Below are 16,945 nucleotides of genomic sequence, written 5' to 3' on the forward strand. Positions count from 1 at the left end.
GCAGAGGATATGACCATAGAGACGGTGACCAAGGTGGCGGACCAGTGAGGGGGCTCTGTGGCTGAGGGACCAGTGCACGAGCCAGGCTGCTGGCATCTCAAAGCGAGGAACCTACTGAGGCTGGAGACTGGCTCGAACTAGCTGGAGGGGTACCAGGTATCGGAATTGGGATGCGAGGAGGCGCTAAAGGGTTCCTAACCTCGTTAGATGTTAGGATCTGGAATTCGGGTTTGCCAGTGGTTTGGACTGGACGCTGTGCGGCTGCAGGGACTAGAGAAGCACTGGAGGCGAATCTACGACAGTCTGACTCTGGGGCGGACTTTCTTTTGCCTTCTCTGACTGTAAGAGGTGCTTGGGCAATTCCTACTAGTGACGAATCTGTCTCCCTTACAGCAGGCAAAAAAATTTCATGTAATGTGATACTGTTTTATTACTATGATAATAAATTGAATCTTGATTTACATTTGAGAAATTTAGACAGTTTTGAAGGTATATGAGCCATTCAGGTAAATGGGATTAGCCTGGCTGGGTAAGTTGGTCTGAAAGGTCTATTTCTGTGCTGCGTAGCTTGCATTCAATGATTCGATATCTATTCTCAACATTAATATTTTGAAAATTGAAACAATTCCTGTCCTGTGTTTTTTTTTTAATCCTATTTTCCTTTGATTAGGAAATATTGCTCTCTTTTCTGCAAATAACCTAGTTCCAACATTCATTAGCTCTTCAACGGGCTAAGGCAGATCAAATCTGGGTGTCAATATCTCAGAGGATCTGTCCTGGAGCCTCCCTGTTGATGCAATCACAACGAAGGCTTGCCAGTAGTTATACTTTGTGAGGTGTCTGAGGAGATTTGGTATGTCACTGAAAGCTGTTGTAAACCTCTCAGGTGTACTGTGGAGAACATTCTGGCTGGTTGCATGGAGACACCAACTCTCAGGACAAGAATAAACTCCAGAGGGTTTTTAACTGCCTGCAATATCACAGGCACCAGATCTCACTCTATTGAGGACATCGACATGAGGTGGTGTCTTAAAAATACAGCTTCTCCCAATCCAAAAACTGCCCTTTCTGGGGTTATTGAACCAGACATAAGAGTTTTTCTGTACATGCACAGCGAGTTATGGCCTTCTCTACATTGTTGGATAGAAAAGTCATCATATTCAAATAACCATATAACCACTTACAGCACAGAACAGGCCAGTTCGGCCCTACTACTCCATGCCGTAACAAATTCCCACCCTCCTAGTCACACTGACCAGCACCAGGTCCATACCCATCCAATCCTCTCCTCTCCATGTAACTATCCAGTCTATCCTTAAATGTAACCAATGATCCCGCCTCGACCACGTCTGCCGGAAGCTCATTCCACATCCCCACCACCCTTTGTGTAAAGAAATTTCCCCTCATGTTCCCCTTATAATTTTCCCCCTTCAATCTTAAGCCATGCCCTCTAATTTGAATCTCCCCCACTCTTAATTGAAAAAGCCTATCTACATTTATTCTGTCTGTCCCTTTTAAAATCTTAAACACCTCTATCAAGTCCCCCCTCAATCTTCTACACTCCAGAGTAAAAAGCCCCAGTCTGCACAACCTTTCCCTGTAACTCAGACCCTGAAATCCTGTCAACATTCTCGTGAACCTTCTCTGCACTCTCTCTATTTTGTTTATATCTTTCCTATAATTTGGTGACCAAAACTGTACACAGTACTCCAAATTTGGCCTCACTAATGCCTTGTACAATTTCATCATAACCTCCCTACTCTTGAATTCAATACTCCGATTTATGAAGGCCAACATTCCAAATGCCTTCTTCACCACACCATCTACCTGAGTATCAGCCTTGAGGATACTATTTACCACAACTCCTAAATCCCTTTGTTGCTCTGCACATCTCAGTAGCCTATCATTTAATGCATATGACCTATTTAGATTTGCCTTTCCAAAATGTAACACCTCACACTTATCTGTATTAAATTCCATCAGCCATTTCTCAGCCCACACCTCCAGCCTTCCTAAATCACCTTTTAATCTATGGTAATCTTCCTCACTGTCCACAACACCACCAGTCTTTGTATCATCCGCAAACTTGCTTATCCAATTCTCCACCCCTACTTCCAGATCGTTAATATATATAACAAACAATAGTGGACCCAGGACTGATCCCTGAGGAACTCCACTAGTCACCGGCCTCCAATTGGACAAACAATTTTCTATCACTACTCTCTGACACCTCCCATCCAACCATTGCTGAATCCATTTCACTACCTCCTTATTTATACCTAATGTCTCCACCTTTTTTCCTAACCTCCTGTGGGGAACTTTGTCAAAAGCTTTACTAAAGTCTAAATAGACAACATCGATGGCTTTCCCTTCATTAACCTTTTTTGTAACCCCCTCGAAAAACTCAATCAGGTTTGTCAAGCATGATCTACCCCTGACAAAACCATGCTGATTACTCCATATCAATTCTTGTACCTCCAAATATTTGTAAATACCATCCGACAGAACACTTTCCATCAACTTACCCACCACAGACGTCAGACTCACGGGCCTATAATTCCCAGGTTTACATTTGGACCCTTTCTTAAACAGCGGAACCACATGCGCCACCCTCCAATCATTTGGCACTACCCCCATGACCAGTGACATCCTAAATATCTCTGTTAATGGCCCCACTATCTGTCCACAAGCCTCCCTGAGTGTCCTTGGGAATATTTTGTCCAGTCCCGGAGATTTATCCACCTTTATCTTTTTCAACACAGCCATCACTACCTCCTTGGTTATCCTTATAAGCTTCATGAACTCCCCACTATTTTTCTTTACTTCAACTGGTTCAATATTTTTTTCCCTAGTGAATACCGAGGGAAAGAAATCATTCAAAATTTCCCCCATTTCCTCTGACTTCTCACTCAGTCTACCTTCGCTATCTACAAGGGGTCCAATTTTATCCCTCACTAATCTTTTACTTTTAATGTACCTATAGAAACCCTTTGGATTTATTTTTACTGTCTGCCAAAGCCTCTTCATGCCTTTTTTTGGCCTTTCTAATTTCTTTCTTAAGATTCCTTCTACACTCCTTGTAGTCCTACTTCAAACTCTCAGCTCCCTGCTCTTTATTCCTCTTGTACACCTCCCTTTTTCTCCTATCCAAATTTCCAATATTCCTCGAAAACCAAGCCTCCCTATGACTTCCAGCCTTTCCTTTGATCCTCACTGGGACATATCTACTCTGTACCTGCAAAATTTCTTTTTTGAATATCCTCCATTTTTCATTTTTATCCTTACCTGAAAATATCCTGTCCCACTCAATAATCCCCAAATCCCTTCTTATTCCTTTGAAATTTGCTCTTCTCCAATCCAGAAACTCAACTTTAGGCCGCTCCTTGCTCTTCCCTGAAACTACCCGAAAACTAACAGAGTTATGATCACTAGACCCAATTTGTTCTCCAATATTAATGTCCGATACCTGACCTAGCTCATTCCCTAACAGGAGATCTAGTATTACACCGTCCCGAGTCGGTTCTTCTACTAATTGATTTAGAAAACAATCTTGAACACATTTAACGAACTCTAGCCCATCCAGCCCTCTAACTGTATGGGTATCCCAATCAATGTGAAGGAAGTTAAAATCTCCCATGATCACTACCTTATGATTCTCACACATATACGTTATGGAAAGACTACGTCATATTGTGTCATTTAAGTTTAGAAAAAAAATTAGATATCATGTATTTGATTCATCAGTGAAAATTGAAGATACATGTTGACCTCTTGTGTCTTATTTTCATTTGATGTAAATGTTTCCAGATGAGATATAGTCTTACCTTTGTGTTTTTTGATTCATGGTATGAATCCAAAACTACAAAATATATGTAACCCTCAGGATTAGCTGCTCAGATTTTGATTTGTTTGGTGAGTTTTCTTTTTTAATGGTTAGGTGGGTTTATATAAAATATAAATTTTTGAATTTTTTTTCTTCACCCAGTTCAGTGGAGTGGTGGGGGGACTGTGTTTATACTGTTTGAAGTTTTATCTCGATGTATAAACATGTGTTGTATTTTCAGTTTTGTTCCCTTTTCTTCATTGTACTGTATTTATTATAAAAACCAATAAAAAGATTGAAATGGGGAAAAAAAGCAGCCTCTATCCTCAAAAACCCCACCACCACCCAGGTCATGCCCTCTTCACTCTGCTGCCATCAGGAAAAGGTACAGGAGCGTAAAGACGAGCACTCAACGGCACAAGGACAGCTTCTTCCCCGCTGCCACCAGATCCCTGAATAATCAATGAACCAAAGACACGGCCTTTTGTGCACTGTTATATTTATTTTTTATAGTAATGTAAGATGGTTATAATATGAATGTTTGCTCTATGATGCTGCCACAAAACAATGAATTTCATGACTTGTTCTTGACAATAAGTCCTGATTCTGATCTCTTGCTTGAAATCTGCTGCATTTGTCATACAGCCTAGTAGGTTGAGTTTCCAGCTTCTCTTTGTTTGCTCAAAATTCCATCACCTGCAGGTTTTGTTTCCTACTAATTTCTTTCTACTTGTGCCATGAACAAAACACCATTGATCAAAATGCCAAATATAAAATATGCATGATTTCATTTGTTCTTGATATATAGAAGCAGGAAAATACCATGAAACATGCAAAAAATGAAATTCAAGAAATAGTATGCAGATATTAAACCATTGCCTGAAAAATAGTGTGTTTCAGGTTTCAGACCTTTGATAGAAAATCGGCTTGGAATTGTTTGACCTGTAAAATGTACAAGGTTGGTGATGCAATGGGAAACATCACCCAATCGATTACATTGTAGACTTTAGTTTGGCTTTAGAAATATTGAACATGATATGTGCATTCACCTCTTGGACACCTTTTATAAAAAAACCTGAAAAAGTGCATAACCAACATTTCTGGCTTGTGCTCTTCATCAAGGTATGAGCAAATATAGGTGTTTGAAAAAAGTGGTGGGGGGAGGAGCACAGGTAAGAGGTAATCAGTGCAAAAGGGAAGGGGGGAACACCAGAAAACGGGGCAAAGGATATAGCTCTGTGACTGAAGAGGGAAAGGAGTGGAAAGCCTGAGGAAAAGAGAAGAAAGGGAAAATGGGGAGTGAACTAGGAGAAGCTGGAGATGTCTGGATTGATGCCATCTGGTGAGACAGTGCCTAAATGGAATATTAGGTATTGTTCCTCCAATTTACGGGTGGGCTTGGTTTGGCAGTGCATGAGCCTGTGGACAGATGTGTCAGCTTGGGAGTGGGGCACAGAATTGAAATAGTTGCCCACTGGGAGATCCCTGTCATTGATGTGGACGAAGTGAAGGTGCTCAGAGAAGCGATCTCCCAGTCTGCGACTAGTCTCTTTGAGACTAGAGTACAGGATGCAGTAGATGACACCCGCGGATACACAAATGAAGTGTTGCTTCACTTGGAAGGACTGTTGAGCCCCAATTTGGTATGAGTGCATATGTGTTATTTCTGTGGTCACGAAAAGGTGCCAAGGATGGGATGAGGGACAAGGGAATCATGGAGGGAGCGGTCTCTGAAGTATGTGGAGAGGGGAAGATAAGTCTGGTGGTGGGATCGGGTGATGGAAATTGCGGGGATGTGGAGGCTGAGGGGTGGTAGATGAGGACCAGGAGAATGCAGTTCTTGTGTCGAGAGGCAGAGGGGGCCAGGACAAATGTGCGGTAAATGGAAGAGATATGGGTAAACTGAGTTGGTGTTGATGGAGGGGAAGCTACGTTTTTTTTATAGAAGGGGAATATCTTGGATGATTTAGAATGGAATATCTTATTTTGGGAGCAGATGTGGCAGAGATAGAGGAATTGAGAGAGAGGAATGGAATCCTTACAGGGAACAGGATGTGAAGAAGTAGTCAAGATAGTTATGGGAGTTGATAGGTTTGTAGAAAATGTCTATAGAAAGTTTGTCTCCATGATGGAAACTGACATCAAGAAAGGGGATGCCATAGGTAGACCAAGTGAATTTGAGGTTGGGGTGAAAGTTAGCAGCAAACTGAATAAAGTTGACAAGTTCATCACGGATGCATGAGGCAGCATTGTTGTAGTGGAGGAAGAGTCCAGGAACCTTGCCAGTGTAGGCTTGTAGCATGAATTGCTCCAAAAAAGCCAACAAAAAGGCAGGCATAGCTAAGTTCCATGGGACATCCATGGCTACACTTTTGACTTGGAGAAAGTACGATGAGTCAAAGGAGAAGTTATAAAGGGTGAGAAAGTTTTTCCAGGTGGTGGACGGGGACTTTTTCGGGCAGTCATTAAGAAAGAAACAAAGGGCTTTAACACCTGTTTGGAGGATGGAGGTGTAGAGAGATTGGATGCCCTTTTGTGAAAATGAGGTGGTCAAATTCAGGGGATTGGAAGTCATTGAAGAGATGGAGGGCATGTGAGGTATCACAGATGTAGGTAGTGAGGTTCTGGACCAGCAAGGAAAAAATGGAGTCGAGGTAAGATGATATTAATTTGGTGGGGTAGGAGTGTGTGGAAACAATGGTCTACCCATATAATTGGGTTTGTGTATCTTGGGTAGGATGTAGAACAGGTTTGGACAAGATCGATTCCAATTACCAATTTATCATCAAAAACCAGTTTCCCATTTATTATTGGAACTTTGGTTGTTTCATGCTGCTGCAACAGTAAAGGCTTTAGGTTTGTACTCAACATAATCCACTGCTTCACTAGTATTTAGCTTGTCTCCTTGATCAGCTTTTATAATTTGTTCTGATTAGCCCATTTACGAAAGCAGTACAAATTGAATGTTGTTAGTTGGGATTGATTCAGATTTGGTTGAAACAAATCAAGGAAATTTGACCTTTAGACTATGCTGCCACCCCCCCCCCCCCCACCCCCCACCCCTTTCTATTAAATCACTCATTAAAAGGAAACACTTGTCCAGTAATTATTGTTTTGATATTTGAATTTGCTAGGATGATGTACTGCTATGTTTACTGGATTTATTAACCTGTTCTATTTGTTAGTACTACTTCAGATGAATGGGTAATGTATTGTGATTGGATTGCTTGCCCTGCAGTTGATGTTCATTGTAATTCTGCTTTATCTTGCAGATCTGTTTGTCGACTGGAAGCAGAATGCAGATGAGGTTATTGTGAAGTTAAAGTCAGGAGAAGGAAGTCTAAAAGTTGATCCGGTTGACGTAGCTTTTACAGATTCTGACTGCATAATTACGCTGCCAGGTGAGAGTGGTTGAAATCTGATGGAAAAATTGTACTCTTAATTGACTTGGATTGCAAGGAGCAACCTTTGGGACATGGCCACATGTATATAATGAGTTCTTTCAGTAGGCCCTTTCAAACTGCCAAGTAAAATGGGGTTAACCGGGCAATTTTCACAGTTAGTGACCCAATTACATGGTGATATGAAAGGGTGGTCAAGGAACCCAGTAAAACTTAATTGGGTGTCTTGCTCTGGTGTTTTGAAAGGGGAAATGGCTGACCCGGTTACTCTTGTGACATCAGCATTTGCACGTTTGCGTCACAGGAAAACCCCTGGCTAAGATGGTTCTGCTGTGATCGGGGCTTCCATGGGGGTGGGGAGGAGAGAGGTCACTGCCGTGGTAGGGGGAGAGGGGGCCGCGATCAGGGAGGAGAGATTGAGGGGCTGCAATGTGCCACTGCTGTGAAGACCACTCCATCACTAGGCCCTTTCGTGCCAAGCCTCCACCTGGAGGCAGGCTATAAGTGCGGAGGGAAAAATATAAACTTACCTTTCATGGAGCAGCCCTAAAAGAATGCTCTTGCATCGCATTCATGTTGAGCGGAGCCTCGTAGTGCTCTGCGGAGCCAATGGAAGCGACTCATACCATAGTGCTGCCCCCAATAGTTAGAGCTATAAGAGCCTTGCATTAACTGCTATGCCAACCATGCTGCCTCATGTACTGGATCATGTTGAAGTTAAATCATTCAGACTGCTAAGTCTCCGGGACTGGATAAGGTATACCCCACGTTACTTTAAGAATAAAGGAAGAAATTGTTGGGGGTTTGGTAATGATCTTTCCATCCTTCCTGGCCACAGGAGAGGTACTATAGAACTGGAGAATGGCAAATGTGATCCCCTTGTTTTTTTAAAAAAAAGGTAATAGGGAGAATCCTGGGAATTAAAAACAAACGAGTCTTGAATCAGCAGTAGGCAGACTATTGGAAAGGATTCTTGGGGACGGGGTTTTCAAGCATTTAGAGAAGTATCGTCTTCTTTAGGATTGTCAGCATGGCTTTGTGAGGGGCAGGTTATGCACCATGGGCCTATTTGAGTTTTTTAAGGAAATGTTAAAAAAAGTTGATGAAGGCAGTGCTGTAGATTTGGTGTACATGGATTTTAGTAAATCCCCTTATGGTATAGATGCATTCAGAAAGTCATGAAACATGGCATCCATGCATCTTTAGCTGGGTGGATTCAGAATTGGTTCGTCTGAAGAAAGTAGATGGAATGTATTTTACCTAAAGGTCAGTGACTAGTGAAGTTCCACAGGGGTCTGTTCTGGGCCTGAACGAAGAAGTAAAGAGATGGTCTGTGAGTTTGTGGGTAACACAAATGTTGGAGGTGATGTGGAAGGTTGTCGTAGGTTACAACAGGATATGGGCATGATGCAAAGTTGGACAGAACAGTGGCAGATGGAGTTCAATCCAGATATGTATGAGATGATACATTTGGAAGGTCAAACTTGGATGCAGTACATGATTAATGGCAGGATTCTTGTGTGTGGAAGAACAAAGGGACCTTGGTGTCCAAATGCATCGATCTCTCAAGTTTGTTGAGCAGGTTGATAGGATATTTAATTATTTTGTGTTATGTCTGTGGAGGAAAGACATCAGGGGAAAGTTTTTTATGCAGAATTATGGGTGGCTGGAATGCATTGCCATGGGTGGTCATTGAGGCTGGAACAATCGGGACATTTAAGAAACTTTTAGACAGGCTCACGGATGAAAGAAAAATAGAGGATTATGAGGTCGGGAAGATTTAGGTGTTTTTTTTTTTAGTAGGTATTTATAGGACACCACATTGTTGGGCAAAGGGCTCTGTACTGTGCTGTATTGCTCTAATGCTGGCCTTCCTTAGTTTTATAGAGATGCAAAATTACCTCAACTCTCAAAACCCAATCCTCCCAACTAAGTTTAGACCACTCTTGGAATATTGTGCTCAGTTCTGGTCGCTTCATTACAGGAAGGACGTGGAAGCTTTGGAGAAGGTTCAGAGGTGATTTACCAGGAAGTTACCTGCATTAGGGAACATGTCACGTGAAGCATTTTTTTCCCCAATGGTAGCAAACTCCAGAAGGATATCTGTAAAAGTTGAGGGAGGAAAGTTTATGGAGATGTCGATGGGAAGTTTTTTTTTTTAAACACAGAGTTAATGGATGACTGGAATGCATTTGTCAGGTAGAGACTGGTACAAAAGGGAGATTTAAAGTACTCTTAGACAGCCACGAGGATGCAAGAAAAAGAGGGTTATGGGTGTAAGGTAGGGAAGGTTTAGATTGTTGCACAGGTTTATGTAGGTCAATGCAACACAGTGGGCTGAAGGGCCTGAACGATGCTGTAATGTTCTATGTTCCAAAGTTCAGAGTTCAAATTTATTGTCAGAGTACATATATGATTTCACATAAAACCTAGGGATGAATTTTTTTGTGACCTGTATCACAGTCCTACTGCAAACACTACCCAAGCAACCGTTCCTGGACTCTGGATAATCTCTCAGATCCTTCATCTTACAGGTCCTCCCAAGCTTCTTAAGATTTTGATAGTTTGCTTTCCTTTGTGTTTGTTTCATTTAACAAATTTCTTCCTCTTGTGTTTTCACTAGTTTAGTCTGTAATTGGTGAAATTGATGACTCATCCACGCCCCCTTATCAGTTTTAAACTTTCATGTTCTTGCCCTCAGTGTTCAGTGCATTTTTTTTCTCTTTTCCCCCACCCCCCACAAAGATTGGTCACTAGTTAGTAAGCTTCCATTTTTTCTGATCCTTGACTTAAGAAATGATCATAAATGATATTGAATGAGTGACCAGGTTCATCGGAGGTTATTGGAATGAACAAAAATTAGGAGAGCAAGTAAGTGACCATAGCAAGTATGTTAAGGAAAATGTGTAATACCTCTAGTTATATTTGAAGCAAGAGCATAGCTAAGGTAATAATATCTCTGCTCTGGAACAATGGGCTACAGAAGATGTGTGAGATCTGGAGAGGGGGAGCGGGGGCTGGGGAGCGGGGGCTGGGGAGCGGGGGCTGGGGAGCGGGGGCTGGGGAGCGGGGGCTGGGGAGCGGGGGCTGGGGAGCGGGGGGCTGGGGAGCGGGGGCTGGGGAGCGGGGGCTGGGGAGCGGGGGGCTGGGGAGCGGGGGGCTGGGGAGCGGGGGCTGGGGAGCGGGGGCTGGGGAGCGGGGGCTGGGAATAGGGGAGGGGAGGCTGGGGAGCGGGGAGGGGGGAATAGGGGAGGGAGGCTGGGGAGGGGGAGGGGGAATAGGGGAGGGGAAGGCTGGGGAGGGGGAGGGGGAATAGGGGAGGGGAGGCTGGGGAGGGGCGAGGGGGAATAGGGGAGGGGAGGCTGGGTGAGGGGGAGGGGGAATAGGGGAGGGGAGGCTGGGGAGGGGGAGGGGGAATAGGGGAGGGGAGGCTGGGGAGGGGGAGGGGGAATAGGGGAGGGGAACTGGGGAGGGGGAATAGGGGAGGGGAGGCTGGGGAGGGGGAATAGAGGAGGGGAGGCTGGGGAGGGGGAATAGAGGAGGGGAGGCTGGGGAGGGGGAATAGAGGAGGGGAGGCTGGGGAGGGGGAATAGAGGAGGGGAGGCTGGGGAGGGGGAATAGAGGAGGGGAGGCTGGGGAGGGGGAATAGAGGAGGGGAGGCTGGGGGAGGGGGAATAGAGGAGGGGAGGCTGGGGAGGGGGAATAGAGGAGGGGAGGCTGGGGAGGGGGAATAGAGGAGGGGAGGCTGGGGAGGGGGAATAGAGGAGGGGAGGCTGGGGAGGGGGAATAGAGGAGGGAGGCTGGGGAGGGGGAATAGAGGAGGGGAGGCTGGGGAGGGGGAATAGAGGAGGGGAGGCTGGGGAGGGGGAATAGAGGAGGGGAGGCTGGGGAGGGGGAATAGAGGAGGGAGGCTGGGGAGGGGGAATAGAGCGAGGGGAGGCTGGGGAGGGGGAATAGAGGGAGGGGAGGCTGGGGAGGGGGAATAGAGGAGGGAGGCTGGGGAGGGGGAATAGAGGAGGGGAGGCTGGGGAGGGGGGAATAGAGGAGGGGAGGCTGGGAGGGGGAATAGAGGAGGGGAGGCTGGGGAGGGGGAATAGAGGAGGGGAGGCTGGGGAGGGGGGAATAGAGGAGGGGAGGCTGGGGAGGGGGAATAGAGGAGGGGAGGCTGGGAGGGGGAGGGGAATAGAGGAGGGGAGGCTGGGGAGGGGAGGGGGGAATAGAGGAGGGGAGGCTGGGGAGGGGGAGGGGGAATAGAGGAGGGGAGGCTGGGGAGGGGGAGGGGGAATAGAGGAGGGGAGGCTGGGGAGGGGGAGGGGGAATAGAGGAGGGGAGGCTGGGGAGGGGGAGGGGGAATAGAGGAGGGAGGCTGGGGAGGGGGAGGGGAATAGAGGAGGGGAGGCTGGGGAGGGGGAGGGGGAATAGAGGAGGGGAGGCTGGGGAGGGGGAGGGGGAATAGAGGAGGGGAGGCTGGGGAGGGGGAGGGGGAATAGAGGAGGGGAGGCTGGGGAGGGGGAGGGGGAATAGAGGAGGGGAGGCTGGGAGGGGGAGGGGGAATAGAGGAGGGGAGGCTGGGGAGGGGGAGGGGGAATAGAGGAGGGGAGGCTGGGGAGGGGGAGGGGAATAGAGGAGGGGAGGCTGGGGAGGGGGAGGGGGGAATAGAGGAGGGGAGGCTGGGGAGGGGGAGGGGGAATAGAGGAGGGGAGGCTGGGGAGGGGGAGGGGGAATAGAGGAGGGGAGGCTGGGGAGGGGGAGGGGGAATAGAGGAGGGGAGGCTGGGGAGGGGGAGGGGGAATAGAGGAGGGGAGGCTGGGAGGAGGGAGGGGGAATAGAGGAGGGGAGGCTGGGGAGGGGGAGGGGGAATAGAGGAGGGGAGGCTGGGGAGGGGGAGGGGGGAATAGAGGAGGGGAGGCTGGGGAGGGGGAGGGGGAATAGAGGAGGGGAGGCTGGGGAGGGGGAGGGGGAATAAGAGGAGGGAGGCTGGGGAGGGAGGGGGAATAGAGGAGGGAGCGGGGAGGGGAGAGGAGGGGAGGCTGGGGAGGGGAGGCTGGGGAGGGGAGGCTGGGGAGGGGAGGCTGGGGAGGGGAGCGGGGGAGAGGGGAGGGGAGGCTGGAGGAGGGGAGGGGGCTGGGGAGAGGGAATAGAGGAGGGGAGGCTGGGAGGGGAGGCTGGGGAGGGGGAGGGGGAATAGAGGAGGGGAGGCTGGGAGGGGGAGGCTTGGGGAGGGGGAGGGGGAATAGAGGAGGGGAGGCTGGGGAGGGGAGGTGGGAGGGGGAGGGGGAATAGAGGAGGGGAGGGCTGGGGAGGGGAGGCTGGGGAGGGGGAGGGGGAATAGAGGAGGGGAGGCTGGGGAGGGGAGGCTGGGGAGGGGGAGGGGGAATAGAGGAGGGGAGGCTGGGGAGGGAGGCTGGGGAGGGGAGGCTGGGGAGGGGGAGGGGGAATAGAGGAGGGGAGGCTGGGGAGGGGGAGGCTGGGGAGGGGGAGGGGGAATAGAGGAGGGGAGGCTGGGGAGGGGAGGCTGGGGAGGGGGAGGGGGAATAGAGGAGGGGAGGCTGGGGAGGGGAGCTGGGGAGGGGGAGGGGGAATAGAGGAGGGGAGGCTGGGGAGGGAGGCTGGGGAGGGGGAGGGGGAATAGAGGAGGGGAGGCTGGGGAGGGGAGGCTGGGGAGGGGGAGGGGGAATAGAGGAGGGGAGGCTGGGGAGGGGAGGCTGGGGAGGGGGAGGGGGAATAGAGGAGGGGGATAGAGGAGGGGAGGCTGGGGAGGGGGAGGGGGAATACGAGGAGGGAGGCTGGGAGGGGGAGGGGGAATAGAGGAGGGAGCTGGGAGGGGAGGGGGAATAGAGGAGGGGAGGCTGGGGAGGGGGAGGGGGAATAGAGGAGGGGAGGCTGGGAGGGGGAGGGGAATAGAGGAGGGAGGTGGGGAGGGGGAGGGGGAATAGAGGAGGGGAGGCTGGTGGGAGAGGGAAGGAGTGGGCGGAGGCTGGGGAGGGGGAGGGGGAATAGAGGAGGGGAGGCTGGTGGAGAAGGGAAGGAGTGGGCGGAGGCTGGGGAGGGGGATCAGGGGCAGAGAGGGGAGGCTGGTGGAGAAGGGAAGGAGTGGGCGGAGGCTGGGGAGGGGGATCAGGGGCAGAGAGGGGAGGCTGGTGGAGAAGGGAAGGATGTGGGCGGAGGCTGGGGAGGGGGGATCAGGGGCAGAGAGGGGAGGCTGGTGGAGAAGGGAAGGAGTGGGCGGAGGCTGGGGGAGGGGGATCAGGGGCAGAGAGGGGAGGCTGGTGGAGAAGGGAAGGAGTGGGCGGAGGCTGGGGAGGGGGATCAGGGGCAGAGAGGGAGGCTGGTGGAGAAGGGAAGGAGTGGGCGGAGGCTGGGGAGGGGGGATCAGGGGCAGAGAGGGGAGGCTGGTGGAGAAGGGAAGGAGTGGGCGGAGGCTGGGGAGGGGGATCAGGGGCAGAGAGGGGAGGCTGGTGGAGAAGGGAAGGAGTGGGCGGAGGCTGGGGAGGGGGATCAGGGGCAGAGAGGGGAGAGCTGGTGGAGAAGGGAAGGAGTGGGCGGAGGCTGGGGAGGGGGATCAGGGGCAGAGAGGGGAGGCTGGTGGAGAAGGGAAGGAGTGGGCGGAGGCTGGGGAGGGGGATCAGGGGCAGAGAGGGGGAGGCTGGTGGAGAAGGGAAGGAGTGGGCGGAGGCTGGGGAGGGGGATCAGGGGCAGAGAGGGGAGGCTGGTGGAGAAGGGAAGGAGTGGGCGGAGGCTGGGGAGGGGGATCAGGGGCAGAGAGGGGAGGCTGGTGGAGAAGGGAAGGAGTGGGCGGAGGCTGGGGAGGGGGATCAGGGGCAGAGAGGGGAGGCTGGTGGAGAAGGGAAGGAGTGGGGCGGAGGCTGGGGAGGGGGATCAGGGGCAGAGAGGGGAGGCTGGTGGAGAAGGGAAGGAGTGGGCGGAGGCTGGGGAGGGGGATCAGGGGCAGAGAGGGGAGGCTGGTGGAGAAGGGAAGGAGTCTGGGCGGAGGCTGGGGAGGGGGATCAGGGGCAGAGAGGGGAGGCTGGTGGAGAAGGGAAGGAGTGGGCGGAGGCTGGGGAGGGGGATCAGGGGCAGAAGAGGGGAGGCTGGTGGAGAAGGGAAGGAGTGGGCGGAGGCTGGGGAGGGGGGATCAGGGCAGAGAGGGGAGGCTGGTGGAGAAGGGAAGGAGTGGGCGGAGGCTGGGGAGGGGGATCAGGGGCAGAGAGGGGGAGGCTGGTGGAGAAGGGAAGGAGTGGGCGGAGGCTGGGGAGGGGGATCAGGGGCAGAGAGGGGAGGCTGGTGGAGAAGGGAAGGAGTGGGCGGAGGCTGGGGAGGGGGATCAGGGGCAGAGAGGGGGAGGCTGGTGGAGAAGGGAAGGAGTGGTGCGGAGGCTGGGGAGGGGGATCAGGGGCAGAGAGGGGAGGCTGGTGGAGAAGGGAAGGAGTGGGCGGAGGCTGGGGAGGGGGATCAGGGGCAGAGAGGGGAGGCTGGTGGAGAAGGGAAGGAGTGGGCGGAGGCTGGGGAGGGGGGATCAGGGGCAGAGAGGGGAGGCTGGTGGAGAAGGAAGGAGTGGGCGGAGGCTGGGGAGGGGGAAGTAGGGGTTTGGCATAGGCTGGGGAGCGGAGACTAGGGAGGTGGAAGGGAGGGGGAATGGAAGAAGTGGTGAGAGGGTGAATTGGAGAAGGAGCAGAAAGGAGGAGGTGGGACAGGGTTGGAGGGGGTGGGTAGGGCGGAGAGGGGTGTCGAGACTGAGGGAGCGGAGAGGGGATGTGCTGACATTCTTGAGCCCATCAGTATTAGGAAGGAGATGGAAATGTTATACCCCTTTGGGCGTGCGATAAATCCCTTTGCCCTGATAGGAGATATCCCAGGATGCTGAAGGAAGCAAATGATATTCCTGGGCCACTGACAAAGATGTCAGCCATAACTACTGTTTTTACCTTGTTCAAAAAGGGGAGAACTGATACCCCTGTAAACCTCCAGATGCTAAAGCCTTGAATCAGCGTTAGGGTAGTTGTTGGAGAAGGAAATGGCAAAAGGGATCTGAGCATGTTGGCAAACTAGATCCAAAGTTGGATTGGTGACATGAGGCAGAGGGATGTTTTTCTCATTTGAAAGTCAGTACCAAGTGGTGTGCTATTGGTATTGGAGCTGGGACATTTGTCAAATAAATAAACTACTTGGGTTATAATGTTGTGCAAGGATACAAAGGCATATAATCTCCTGGAAGTTGAGAGGAGTGGTGGCAGATTAAATTTAAACAAGATAAGTGTAATGTCATGCATTTTGCAAAGTCACATTTTAATAGAGGATGTTGTCTAAATTGGATGTTAGTGTAGAGAGAGACTTTTGGGGTAGAGTCTTTAGCTCCATGAAAATGGCAGCACAAGTGGATAGGGTAGAAAAAAAGCATTTGGTATGCTTGCCATCAATAGACAAAAACACTGAGTGCAAAAAATGGGGGGGTAATGTTACAGTGTACGCAACATTGGCTAGACCAGACTTGAGGCCTTTTTATAGTGAAAAAATAAGCAAATGTAAAGGTGGATATTCTCCACCCTTGCATTGCTGAACCCACCTCCATAAAGCCTTTGAGGACGAATCCAGCATGTGGACTCCGATCCGTCCTGAGAGGGGTACAGTCAGAAGTGAAGCGCAGTTGCTCCATCTCATCCATAAAGGTACTGCCACTCCAAGTGGCTGTAAAGGGGTGGGGCTGATGTTGCCATCAGCCTGCGATCCAGGAGCCACCACCAGTGATTAGTGCTGGGGTTAGGGTTCCCTCCTGCCATCAAGAAATGTCCTCTTCCCATTCCCCATCTACCTCTTGCTCCTTCACCGAGCTGGCCGGAAGGAGGCAGAGAAGGGTGTGGCAGAGTCTGGCAGTGTGAGCCTTTTTTTTTGTTTTAATGCGGGATCATTGGCCATCTTCGTTGCCCATAATCCCCCACGCAGCTCTGCGTTGCCCAGGGTGGTTCCAGCTGCATGGGGGATTATGGGTAACAAAAATGGCCATTACTTGGAGCATATGTTTGACCTCATGGTGGCAGGCAGCGCTACTGCACCACTCACCTGCCTCCCTCAGCTCCAGAGGTCGCCTCCTGATGCCGCTCTCCATTAAAGCAACACTGGATCAGCGTTATAGGCTTTCTTCATAAAAGATAATCGGGTAGCGGGGATTTTTGCTCCTTTCAGTCCCATTCATTTCTCCAATATTTGGTAAAATAATTCTAACTTTCATCTTATTCTCTCTGGACCTATTGCGCTGCTTCAAGGCTATGGCTTTGCAGAGCCTGGAGTGCAGGAGAGGTTATAGCTGCATGCAGGTAAGCTCAGAAAGAACACTCTGTTCCCAGAAAGAACAACAGACCCCAGTTGAGTGTAGTTTACACTGAGCTTTCCCTCACAGCCCTACTTTTACTCTCAAGCTGAGGGGCATGCTCAAAGCCCCTCAGTATTGATTGGTGCATTTGTGATCTATTTTCCTTGATAGGCCAGTTAGGCTCCTTGAGTTGTGGCCAATTGGAGGGCAATCGCTGCGGGCCTCGTGCAGCCTACTGGATCGTCATGTTCGTCTCTTCATTTTGTGAGGCACCCCGAGGGAGGCCACTACACTGCTCTATTTTGTTTTCCAGTCATTTTTGCTTTAGCCTTTTAAGTGCTTCTTTCTGCGTATTGAAACTTATGCCATTTGAAAAGTATAAATACAAAATAGATCTGGCGAGAGGGCGAATAA

At 50.3% G+C, this 16,945-nt stretch overlaps 1 protein-coding gene across 1 annotated transcript in view; it reads left to right on the forward strand.

Annotated features, from left to right (window-relative positions):
* usp19 (ubiquitin specific peptidase 19) overlaps positions 1-16,945 on the forward strand; it is a 214,086-nt gene that overhangs the window by 42,374 nt on the left and 154,767 nt on the right. Inside the window, exons 4-10 of the mRNA XM_069942399.1 lie at positions 7,096-7,233; positions 7,333-7,430; positions 7,529-7,728; positions 8,387-8,449; positions 10,156-10,446; positions 15,069-15,180; positions 16,485-16,535. Coding sequence (XP_069798500.1) covers positions 7,096-7,233; positions 7,333-7,430; positions 7,529-7,728; positions 8,387-8,449; positions 10,156-10,446; positions 15,069-15,180; positions 16,485-16,535 — 953 coding nt within the window. The remainder of the gene's footprint in view (positions 1-7,095; positions 7,234-7,332; positions 7,431-7,528; positions 7,729-8,386; positions 8,450-10,155; positions 10,447-15,068; positions 15,181-16,484; positions 16,536-16,945) is intronic.

This window comes from Narcine bancroftii, chromosome 5 (genome assembly GCF_036971445.1).
Source record: "Narcine bancroftii isolate sNarBan1 chromosome 5, sNarBan1.hap1, whole genome shotgun sequence".
Taxonomy (NCBI): Eukaryota; Metazoa; Chordata; class Chondrichthyes; order Torpediniformes; family Narcinidae; genus Narcine; species Narcine bancroftii.